Source organism: Priceomyces carsonii, assembly GCF_900007245.1.
Source record: "Priceomyces carsonii strain CBS4050 genome assembly, scaffold: Debaryomyces_carsonii_scaffold_2, whole genome shotgun sequence".
NCBI lineage: Eukaryota > Fungi > Ascomycota > Pichiomycetes > Serinales > Debaryomycetaceae > Priceomyces > Priceomyces carsonii.
The window spans coordinates 643,668-654,068 of record NW_026946675.1 but is presented as its reverse complement, the minus strand read 5'-3'; the positions used below and the strand labels follow the sequence as shown (position 1 = coordinate 654,068).

The 10,401-nt window shown below is 36.9% G+C and overlaps 8 protein-coding genes across 8 annotated transcripts; 4 read left to right on the top strand and 4 right to left on the bottom strand.

Moving 5' to 3' along the window:
* Positions 1-58: 58 nt before the first annotated feature.
* On the top strand, positions 59-2,065 carry MRE11 (MRX complex nuclease subunit; the record flags this gene model as incomplete). Its single annotated transcript, XM_062951624.1, has 1 exon — positions 59-2,065. The coding sequence occupies one exon, from the start codon at positions 59-61 to the stop codon at positions 2,063-2,065; it is 2,007 nt and encodes a 668-aa protein (XP_062808608.1).
* Positions 2,066-2,076: 11 nt separating this feature from the next.
* On the bottom strand, positions 2,077-2,988 carry PRCAT00001805001 (uncharacterized protein; the record flags this gene model as incomplete). Its single annotated transcript, XM_062951623.1, has 1 exon — positions 2,077-2,988. The coding sequence occupies one exon, from the start codon at positions 2,986-2,988 to the stop codon at positions 2,077-2,079; it is 912 nt and encodes a 303-aa protein (XP_062808607.1).
* Positions 2,989-3,159: 171 nt separating this feature from the next.
* PRCAT00001804001 (uncharacterized protein) lies at positions 3,160-3,690 on the bottom strand (the record flags this gene model as incomplete). Its single annotated transcript, XM_062951622.1, has 1 exon — positions 3,160-3,690. The coding sequence occupies one exon, from the start codon at positions 3,688-3,690 to the stop codon at positions 3,160-3,162; it is 531 nt and encodes a 176-aa protein (XP_062808606.1).
* Positions 3,691-3,865: 175 nt separating this feature from the next.
* On the top strand, positions 3,866-5,137 carry PRCAT00001803001 (uncharacterized protein; the record flags this gene model as incomplete). Its single annotated transcript, XM_062951620.1, has 1 exon — positions 3,866-5,137. The coding sequence occupies one exon, from the start codon at positions 3,866-3,868 to the stop codon at positions 5,135-5,137; it is 1,272 nt and encodes a 423-aa protein (XP_062808605.1).
* Positions 5,138-5,286: 149 nt separating this feature from the next.
* On the top strand, positions 5,287-7,083 carry PRCAT00001802001 (uncharacterized protein; the record flags this gene model as incomplete). The annotated part of the gene is made up of 1 exon (XM_062951619.1): positions 5,287-7,083. The coding sequence occupies one exon, from the start codon at positions 5,287-5,289 to the stop codon at positions 7,081-7,083; it is 1,797 nt and encodes a 598-aa protein (XP_062808604.1).
* A 34-nt stretch (positions 7,084-7,117) lies between these two features.
* PRCAT00001801001 (GTPase) lies at positions 7,118-8,266 on the bottom strand (the record flags this gene model as incomplete). Its single annotated transcript, XM_062951618.1, has 1 exon — positions 7,118-8,266. One exon carries the CDS (start codon positions 8,264-8,266, stop codon positions 7,118-7,120), a length of 1,149 nt encoding a protein of 382 aa, XP_062808603.1.
* Positions 8,267-8,603: 337 nt separating this feature from the next.
* PRCAT00001800001 (uncharacterized protein) lies at positions 8,604-9,421 on the bottom strand (the record flags this gene model as incomplete). Its single annotated transcript, XM_062951617.1, has 2 exons — positions 8,604-9,207; positions 9,264-9,421. The coding sequence occupies 2 exons, from the start codon at positions 9,419-9,421 to the stop codon at positions 8,604-8,606; spliced, it is 762 nt and encodes a 253-aa protein (XP_062808602.1).
* A 431-nt stretch (positions 9,422-9,852) lies between these two features.
* PRCAT00001799001 (uncharacterized protein) lies at positions 9,853-10,323 on the top strand (the record flags this gene model as incomplete). The annotated part of the gene is made up of 1 exon (XM_062951616.1): positions 9,853-10,323. The coding sequence occupies one exon, from the start codon at positions 9,853-9,855 to the stop codon at positions 10,321-10,323; it is 471 nt and encodes a 156-aa protein (XP_062808601.1).
* Positions 10,324-10,401: the final 78 nt, after the last annotated feature.

The following is a 10,401-nucleotide window of genomic DNA, read 5'->3' as shown; positions in this document are numbered from 1 at the left end:
TGTGCTCTAAGGAATATGAAACACCTTAATAAGATCACTGGCCAACAATAACATAATAATGCCTCCAATATCAGATATTAAGGATGGTCCCAATACTATAAGCATACTATTGACTACTGATAATCATGTCGGCTATAAAGAGAATGATCCTATCATAGGAGATGATTCTTGGAAGACGTTTCACGAGATTACAGAAATTGCAAAGGAAAGAGATGTAGACATGATTATTCAAGGTGGGGACTTATTTCATATTAATAAACCTTCCAAAAAGTCTTTATTTGAAGTGATCAAATCCTTGCGTCTCAATTGTTTAGGAGAACGCCCATGCGAGTTGGAGATGCTAAGTGATCCCAAGATAGGATTGAGCAATACATTGGACACCGTAAACTATGAGGACCCTAATATAAATGTCTCAATTCCAGTCTTTGCTATTAGTGGAAACCATGACGATGCCACTGGTGAAGGCTTTCTTCTGCCTTTAGACATATTATCCATGTCAGGTCTTATCAATCATTTTGGTAGAATAGAGAATAATGAAGATATAACAGTTTCACCTTTGTTGTTTCAAAAAGGAACTACACGATTTGCTCTTTATGGAATGGATAATGTGAGGGATGAAAGGCTTCATAGGATCTTTCGTGACGGCTTGGTGAAATTTCTTCGCCCTAATATTGATACCGATAAATGGTTTAATATGTTATGCTTTCACCAAAACCACGCTGAGCATTCGAGAACTTCACACATTCCGGAACTGTTCTTACCACAGTTTTTAAATCTTATTTTATGGGGTCACGAACATGAATGCATTCCTCATCCAGTTTTTAACCCAGAGACAGGATTTGATGTATTGCAAGCGGGATCTTCCATTGCTACATCCTTGAGTGAAGGCGAAGTTGCGGATAAACATGTATTCATATTGCGAATACAAAATCTTAGCTATTCCATGGAGCCTATAAGGTTAAAAAGTGTGCGGCCGTTCTTAATGGAAGAGGTGTCTTTACTGAAGACAGGGTTTTTTCCTGGAGAGGCTTCAAAAGCAGACGTAACAGAATATCTTGCAAACAAGGTTGAAGATTTAGTGCACAAGTCGGCTAAAAACTTTCAAGAATCTATGAATATTTCTTTGAAACCACCACTTCCTTTAATCAGGTTGAGAGTTGAATATTCTGGAGGATACGAATTAGAGAACGCAACTAGATTTTCAAATAGGTTTGTCAATAAAATCGCAAATGTCAATGATGTTGTCCAGTTCTACTTAAGAAGGGGTCGCGAGAAAACGCTTCACCTCGAACCCTCTAGGTTTCATGATACAGACATCGTTGGAGATCAAAGAAAAGATTCCGACCAGATTTTACAGGATTTGATTAAAGAGTTCCTTAGCCAGACGAGTCTCACATTAATCCCGGAACAGGGTATTATGCATGCTGTTGAAAAATTTGTAGACAACGATGACAAACATATATTGGATCACTACATAAAGAATGAAATAGAAAAGGAAACAAGAATGCTTTTGGAACTTGATATTGGTGATAGAGATATTCTTGAGCTGAGTGATCACAATGCGAAGAATGCTTTTAAACAAATTCTAACTCAAGTGAAACAAGAAAACAATGTGAAAGATAACGATCCTTTACAGACTCTGGCACCACGCGACATAACTAAAAAGCGCAAGGCACCTATCAGCGAGCTAGTTGTAGAAAATAGCGACTCCGACAATAACGATAAAGACTGGACTAACGAAGCAAATACTGAGATTCAAAGTACTTCTAGAAATCTTCGAAACTCGGGCCACTTGCTGCCTCCTCCCAAAAGAAACGAAGATGTAATAAGTGATCTGGATTCATTAGAGATTATATCTGATAATGAACACGATCATGGCCGTACTAAAGGACATAAAAAGAAGCTAGAGTCGAAGAAGCTGGAGTCGAAGAAGCTGGAATCGAAGAAGCTGGAGCCAAAGAAACCAAGGAGCAAAAAAGAACCAAGAATGAACAATACAAAAAAAAATAAAAAAGGAGGTCAAGAAAGTTTATTGGATAGTATTATGACTATGAAGGGTACGTAATTATTTTAAAATCAATTAAATGTTTCGGCCACTTTTATCAAAGCATCTAAAGAGAAATCTTCGCTTCCCTTTGAAAAATTTTCGAGAAGTGCCTGTCTCGTTTCAGATCCTTCATCGTTATTCATGGCTCCATAAAACCTTTGAATATTCAAGACCAATAATTCAGCCTCGTCAATCCTAAGAGCTGCATCTTTATCTATAACTCCGTTCATCAAAACTATATCTTTTGTTGTAGCTAATTCCTGATGGAACATGAGAGTGGTGTGTGGTTTGGCATACTCTTTGTGAAGTTTGTATTCTGCAACCGTGGTTAACATACAATGGCAAGTATTTGGTCCAACGAAAGACCATTGAACAAATTGCATTTCATATTCACCATCATTTTTTGGTAAAGGTAATATAAATTGAGGATTTTTAAATGCATTAGCATACATCGAAGCAAATTGTAAACTTTTCAAGGTAGCAAAAAGGGAGCGATCCTTATGTTGAAACCTTGCCTTCCAAATCATTTCTATTTCAGTTGCTGGTAGTTCTCTGATCTTGTCTGTATCGATGAATGAATCAAGAGTTTTGTAAGGTAAGGGTTCGGATTCCTGAGAGATTGGAGACCTAACTTTTATAGTCTTTGATTGCCGTGACTCTTCAGACTGCTTCCTCTCATATTCATTTAAAGCTTCAAGAGGATCAACTTTGTTGAAGCTTTCTTTCGTCTTTTTAATGTCATCTTTAAGTATATCTCTTAATTCATCTACGTTTTTTGCTCCTAATGATCTTGCCTTCTCTTGAAGCTTGTCTTGATATTTTAAAAGAAGATCATTCTTATTATTGAGTGGGGAAGGAGTGTGAAATTTTGCAACACTATACTTCGCAGTCCTAAGTGCAACGCTAGAAACTCTTGGCCTCCTAATTATGCTGGTAATCATCTTTTATTAATGATAGAACTAGACTAAGTTTTTTTTTTTTCAGAATTTCGAGAGAAGAAATGATATGTCTACAAATTTACACAAATTACATCAATGACTAAAGTTTACTAAATATATAAACTGAAATCGGATAGAATTAAGTATGACTTAGGATGGCACGATTGAAAATGTTCATCTCTCTTCCCCTTTTGGTTTTTTCGGTTCGTTTAACCCTCTAATATCCCCGTTTTCTGTTTCCTTTCTGTACTCAGCAGGTGCATCCTTGGCATGGTGACCTATAGTCTTTTTAAGACTATCAGGTATGTCTTCAAAGACAAGGTCGTTGGCGTCCTTTGATATAGATTCGCCTTTTGCTCTAAGAATATCTTCTAAATTTACCTTTTTATCTTTAAATATGTTGAGATTATCCGCTATAAGATGACGATTTTTGCACCCTGGGCATTGTATTGCCACAGTCCCCTTTTGGTATGCTTGCTTTGAGAACGTATGTGATGATCTTGTGTTACATTTCTTGCAAGTAAATGCTATCATTAGCTGAGGATCGTCGATCTTAGCCTTAGCGACACTCCTACTGTCGGATGCGTTGGATCTATAGCCCTTATTCGGTGTGCTCAATAATCCAAGTCTCTTGTGAGAATATGAGGTAATCGAATTATATAAAACAATCCTCCTAGAGCAATTGAATATGCATCTGGATATCATCTCAGCCAACTATTAACGGTTAACTTCTTTTTAGAATTATTGGTTTTAAACTTTACTGATATCCATCTCGAGTGTGCATATATGCTCTGGAAGCTTAAAATAAAGTCTACCAATGCAACTGATCGTTGATGATTAAGGTAAAGAGAAATACACATTAAATACTAATGAGAAGCAGATGTCTAGTCATACGGTCAATAGGATTCCGCTGACCATAAGGAAATTTTTAAGGATATACGTTCTTGCTTCGCAAAAAGTGGCTGGTAGCCGAAGTGAAGTTGTGAGGAATTATTTTTACCATACATCTGATGAATTTAGAAGATTTCAGACTTATAAATTACTTCGACAAAATACAATACATTGTCCTAATTTCCCACCCTTGATGAGAAAACTTGTTGGGCCAATAGTTGACGGAGGACTAGATTTAGGTGAACTAGAAAATCTATCAACTGACGAGTTGTTCAACCTTCCGAAGGATTATGAAGAAATGCCTATATATTCTGAATACGGTTCAACAGTGAAGAACTTCACTAATCACGAGGCCCAGATCCTTTCATCATTTGCATCATATTTAAATCCGTACAAAAGTTTACCTCAGACAAAGAGTCAACGACATTCATTCAAGTGGTACTTGAAATTATTGAAGAATACACCAGTATTTCTAATATTATCGCAGAGGCACAAATTATTCTCAGAGACATCTTTATATCAAATCAACAAGCCATTGATCGATATAAACAGCGAAATAATAAAACTTGGAAATAAGCTAGGTAGAGAATTAAAAGGTGAGAGTGCCAAAAGGAACTACCACTTGACTGATTTAGCGACTATAGACATCTTCACCATGGCATTGAAAAGCTTCGACTCTTTCAGTAATAATTTTGGTGACAGTTTCAAAAGTGTATTATCTGAAGTTGATTGGAACGAAATAGACCAAAGAGTAGATCAGCTTTCAGATAAATTATTCTCCAGTAAAATTTTGGATATCATAGACACGAAAACTGGCAAGAAAATCATAGACCCATTTTCTTTAAGCGACAACTTCGGGAAACAATATAGTTTACTGTCGATACGTAAGAAATTGGAGAATTCAAATATTGAAGAAGTTTTTCCCTTTGATATGGTTTACAATCAGTATTATATTTTAACTATTGAAGACCCAGTTCTACACCAAGACCACTCAAGTCTATTGAAATTGATAGAGAAATCCGATTTTGAGGTTTTAGGCGCAAGAATATCCCTTGAAAATGATTTGATCAATGATTATTTGAAATCAAGCTTGATTAAACATGAAGCGGTTCTGGATTATGAGAGCCTTTTACAGCATGCAGCTAAGAGGCATAATGGTTCTCGTGGTAATATTGATCATTTAATGAAGAGCTTAGGTGGACTTGGTCTCACTAGAGTGGAGCAAGATTTCCGTAAAAATTGTATATATTTACTCTCATAGTCTTAAAAGCTCGAACTGCTGGCATTTACCACCTGATTAGATATGCACACTGTAAAATAGATATCGCAAAAATAAAGGCTTTGTTGAAATTATGTGTGTGTGTTCGTTTTCTTCTCTATATAACACCCATTCCCATCGATAGAGGATTCATGTTACATGTACACAGTAAGATAGTGAGGATCTTGAGACTATGCTTGGCCGTTACATTTATCGGAGGGCTTTATTTAATTACAAAATCGTTGACTTCTGGATCTGAAACCACACTTAAATCTGACATCTTAGATACAAATAGGTTTCTTCAATTCAAAACGAGTGGAAAAGAGTCTCTCGCTAAACACATACAGAATTCTGAAAGTCACGACTTGGTGAAGGACACAATAGATGAAAAGTTTCTCCGAGAATTGGATGAACAGACTATGAAATGCCCAGATTATACTGAATACTCCAAGCATAAACATGCTCCCTTTTCTACGGGACAGCATAACTTTCCATATATGCGACCAGTTCCTAAATGTCGAACGTTTGTATCAAATGCTGTGGAGAAGGTTATAACAGACTTGAAAGATAAAGTCCAGGACCCAGATATGGGAAGGTTGATTGAAAATTGTTTGCCTAATACATTGGATACCACCATCCTATGGCACCAAAATTCAGACTCTGAAGAACCACAGTCATTTGTTGTAACAGGTGACATTCATGCTGAATGGTTAAGGGATGCAGCTAGACAATTGTCCGTATACCAGCCTTTCATCAAGCATGATAATTCTTTGAAGACATTGATAAGAGGCGCAATAAACACTCAAGCGAAGTATGTTATAAATTCTCCATATTGTAATGCTTTCCATCCTCCAAGAGGGTCGCATGTAAAAAAAGGGAACTCCGCTATTGACAATGTTTACCCAAGGCCAGATTGGAAGAGTGTTTTCGAATGTAAGTACGAACTTGATTCTTTGGCTTCATTTTTGACCCTTTCAAACGAGTATTTCGATCATTCAGAAGGGGATGCATCTTTTATAACAAGCAGCTGGTTGAGGGCTTTCGAAAAACTTCTTATCGTACTAAAACGGGAATCGCAGCCGTCTTTCGATGATAAAACAGGACAAGCATTGTCGTATTATTATTCCTTTCAGAGGCAAACAAACATAGGATCCGAGACCCTACCGTTAGCTGGAGTTGGGAATCCAGTGAACTTTGGGACTGGTTTAATACGTAGCGCTTTCAGACCTAGTGATGATGCCACGATTTTACAGTTTTTCATCCCTGCTAACATTCATATGTTAGTTGAACTTAAGAAAGCTCGCTCATTTTACTTAAATCATAAACATGTTAAGTCAAATTCTGCTAACTCAATGTTCGAGGTTGTGGATACCTTCATAGAGAACATATCTATGGGAATTGAAAAATATGGGATCGTGCAACATCCCGTATATGGAAAAGTATATGCCTACGAAGTTGATGGATATGGAAGTGTTTTATTCATGGATGATGCGAACGTGCCGTCTTTGCTTTCAATCCCCGACTTAGGGTATTTGAGCGTCAACGATGAAGTATATCAAAATACTAGAAAAATGATTCTTTCAAAATCTGGAAATCCTTACTATTTGGTTGGAAAATATTTTGAAGGTATTGGTGGACCTCATGTTGGTATTTATAATGCTTGGCCGATGTCTTTACTTATTCAAATCAGAACTACGGATGATGATAATGAGATTATGAAAAATTTGAAATTAATCATGGATTCTACAGCGGGATTTGGACTAATGCACGAAAGTATTCACGTCAATTCAAGGTTATATGATTATACAAGATCATGGTTTGCTTGGTGTAATTCTGAGTTCGGTAAGACTATTTTACATTTGGCCAAATTTAAACCCCATTTGATTTTCAAGAAAGAATTCTCCCAAAGTCCTTACAATATTGACAGCATATTATCAAATTTGAAATAGAAATTTAATATAGAATCATAGGCTTGAAGAAATTCTATCGCTTAATATAATTAGCAATTCTTTCCGCCGTATCTGAAGATGCAGATTTCGCTGTAGAATTAAACGCAGCTTGATATCGTGCTTGTAATTCTGCGTCAGTCCTGCTATTCACCTCTGAATCCCTGTTCTCAGGAAATGTATACTCTCTTTCTGGTTCATCTTCATCTCTCAATACCTCGCCTTCGTAATCATCGCTCTCATTATCATTTTCAAAGTCGGACAAGACCTCTGAATCACCTCCCGTCTTTTTATTCCGATCGTTCATATCCAAATCATTCATTAACCTATCCAAAGACTTAACTTTGCGGCTCTTTTCTTGTTCCTCTTTATCCTTCAATATTCTATCTCTTTCACTTTTGTAATATGTGTTGTATTCCTCAACTTTATTGTCAATTGAATCCAATAAATCATCGAAACCTTCTCCATTATAAGAGCTTACACCAACCACATCCAATTGAGAATAGAGCTCCTCAAGCATAAGCGACATTGAATTGACCAAAGAGCTCATGTAACCAGAAGAGCCACCATCGCCACTCAATTCTTGATCATTCTTTAACGCATTTTGAAATGCTTCGAAGTCTTGCATCCATTCTTTCGCAAAATCGGCCTTAGTCACGTCTGTCTTGTTAAACACAACAATCATCGGTAGCTTAGTTTTATACAAAATAGAACATGCATATAACATATTCGACATGAACGTAGTTGGAGAAGTGTTCCTGGGTGTATCAACTATATAAGCAATAACTGTTGGAAATGTTGAAGCAAACGCTTCATTTATTATAGCACCACTTGCTGACCAGACGAAACATTCTATTTGCCCAGGTGTATCGATGATGACATGTTGAACTTTATCCGATCTCTTTTCAACTAGCTTTATGACCTGATCAATTTTCGTTGAAAATAAGTTTAAAGATGTCACGATTGCCCCATTCGGACCAAGATTATATTCTTGCATAACCTTTTTATATTTAACAGAATCCCTTATATCGATATTAGCTCCGTAAGGTACTTTGAGTACAGCAGGATCTAAATTGATTAAATAAGGTGGAGTTTTCTTTGAATGAAGATGTGAATTTAATCTCTGTACAAACGTAGTCTTTCCAGATCCAGCCATTCCTATACAGACAACAGTTGCGGGAGCCATCTTGAACTACAGGAAAATTTTTTATCAACCTTCTTTACAACAAACTTTAATAGATGTGGAAAAGATTTGTAAGAGTGATGACAGACGAAAAACATAAATACCTATATCCCATCATCTTAATATGCAGGTTTTGAATTTTTTTAAAGTAGCTTGATATCGTACTGTATGACATAATAGTCTGAGCTGTATAGGTTGAAATGAATAACTCATTATTTTTTCCTCCGTAGACAGCCGTATATAACAAGATGTAGAATTCAGAGAATATTATTTTGTGACTCATATTAAGTGAGCGCAAGTGACAACACCTAACAAATAAAAGTACAAAAATAGCTTATATTTAATTTGCCTCGAGCACTCTGTCGACAATGCCTTCATAGATTGAACGATGAGTCAAGATTTGAATATTCTCTGCCTCTGACTTAAATATCTTATCAGCTTTTGGTTCCCCAGGACCTCCTATGTTGGGCAAAGCTTGTTGCAGTTGCTGGTTGATTATTTTTTCAGCTGCACTGTCTCCAGCTAATAATGAATATACTGGTCTCAAGCCAAAAAGATTAACAAAGTACCATGATATAGAAGAAACATATCGCACATTTAGATCTGGGGTTGCAACTCCGCTTTGAAGCATGCTTTTGAATCCATCGGTGAGAGGAAATGGAAGCTTCATGATAACAAATCCTGCGAAGAAGTAGTTCACCCAGCCCATAATCACCGTTTGTGGGATGAAATTCATTAAGTTGCCTTTAGCCATATTCATTAGAGCTTCATTGGTCCCAGCATCAGTTAACGGGTTCAGTGGCTTTGCGTCTGGTTCCTCCACTTTAGCATGATACTCTGTAGTGCCTAAACTCCTAATAAAATACTTCTGTCTGGACTGAAATTCGATAGAATTCAAAACACTATTATTCTCTCTAAAACAATGAGCCCTCTTCAAGAATTGCCTAAATTAGTTAGTAATATGATTCAATGACAATGCCCCTGAAGAATAGTAACTTACTTTTCTCTAACCATTTTATACTCTTCAAGCTTGGGTCCGGGTTTAAGCAATGTCGTGATATTTGATCTTAACAACCCAATTATTACCATAACAACTGAGATGGGTAATAACACCCAATACTTTAATTGAGGATCTAGCTCTAAATCTGGCAAATCCATGGCTCTCTAATGGTTCGCTAAGTATACAGCTAAAATCGGTGGTCAAAAAACTATCTAATAATATGCAAATACATTATACAGGACATTACTTGTAAATTTGGGATACGAAACAACAAGCTACGTTAATGCACTGATGCCCTAACTTAAGAAGAGAAGATGAGACTCGTGACATTTAAATCAAAATAAAAGGCTTAGCTAACCAGACAGCTCAAATTATCGTGTTTTATGCTGAAAACAACTCAGATTTCATAAATCATTGGTTTAAGCGGTGCTCGTGACGAATTTCCTACCATCGAAACTTAGCTGCGCTATTTACCAAATTTCTCTAGAAAAAAAGAATAATTTTATCACGTGCGTAAAGTTTCGCTGATATAGGACTACTAAATTCATTGACTCGAGGCGTCTCTCATCTACAACAAGCTTTTGTCAAAATGGGCTGGTTCGGCGGCAGTAGCCCTTCGAAAGTCACAACAGTATCTGAATATAAAGAAGAGCCTAAGAAACAACAGTTCTTGGAAGACTTACCGCCTAAATTTGAGGACACAGGTTCGTCAATAGAGCGTTCGCCTACGTATATGGATGCTCTTTATCAACTTCAGCTCTCCGATTTTACGATTGAAAAATTCACAACCATGCCATGCTTCAGAGAAGCCATGATGACAGGCTTCGAGGCAATGGGTGTTCTAGGTGTCGTCACTTTTTTGATACACAAGAATCCAAGCAGGGCAATGAACTGGGGCATATGTGGTTTCTTTTTAGGTAATGTAGTTGGCTGGGAACAATGCAGATCCATCAGGCGAAAGTCTTTCCAAACTGTGGAACAAGCTAGGAAAAAGAACCAGGATAAGATAATGAAGCAGAGAACAAAGGATGGATCAGACGGAACCCAGCAAGATCGTTAGTTATATATGTCTGACGAATTAATCATCCGACATCTACGGACCTGAAGTTGAAATATTCTCGTGAAAAAACAACCATTG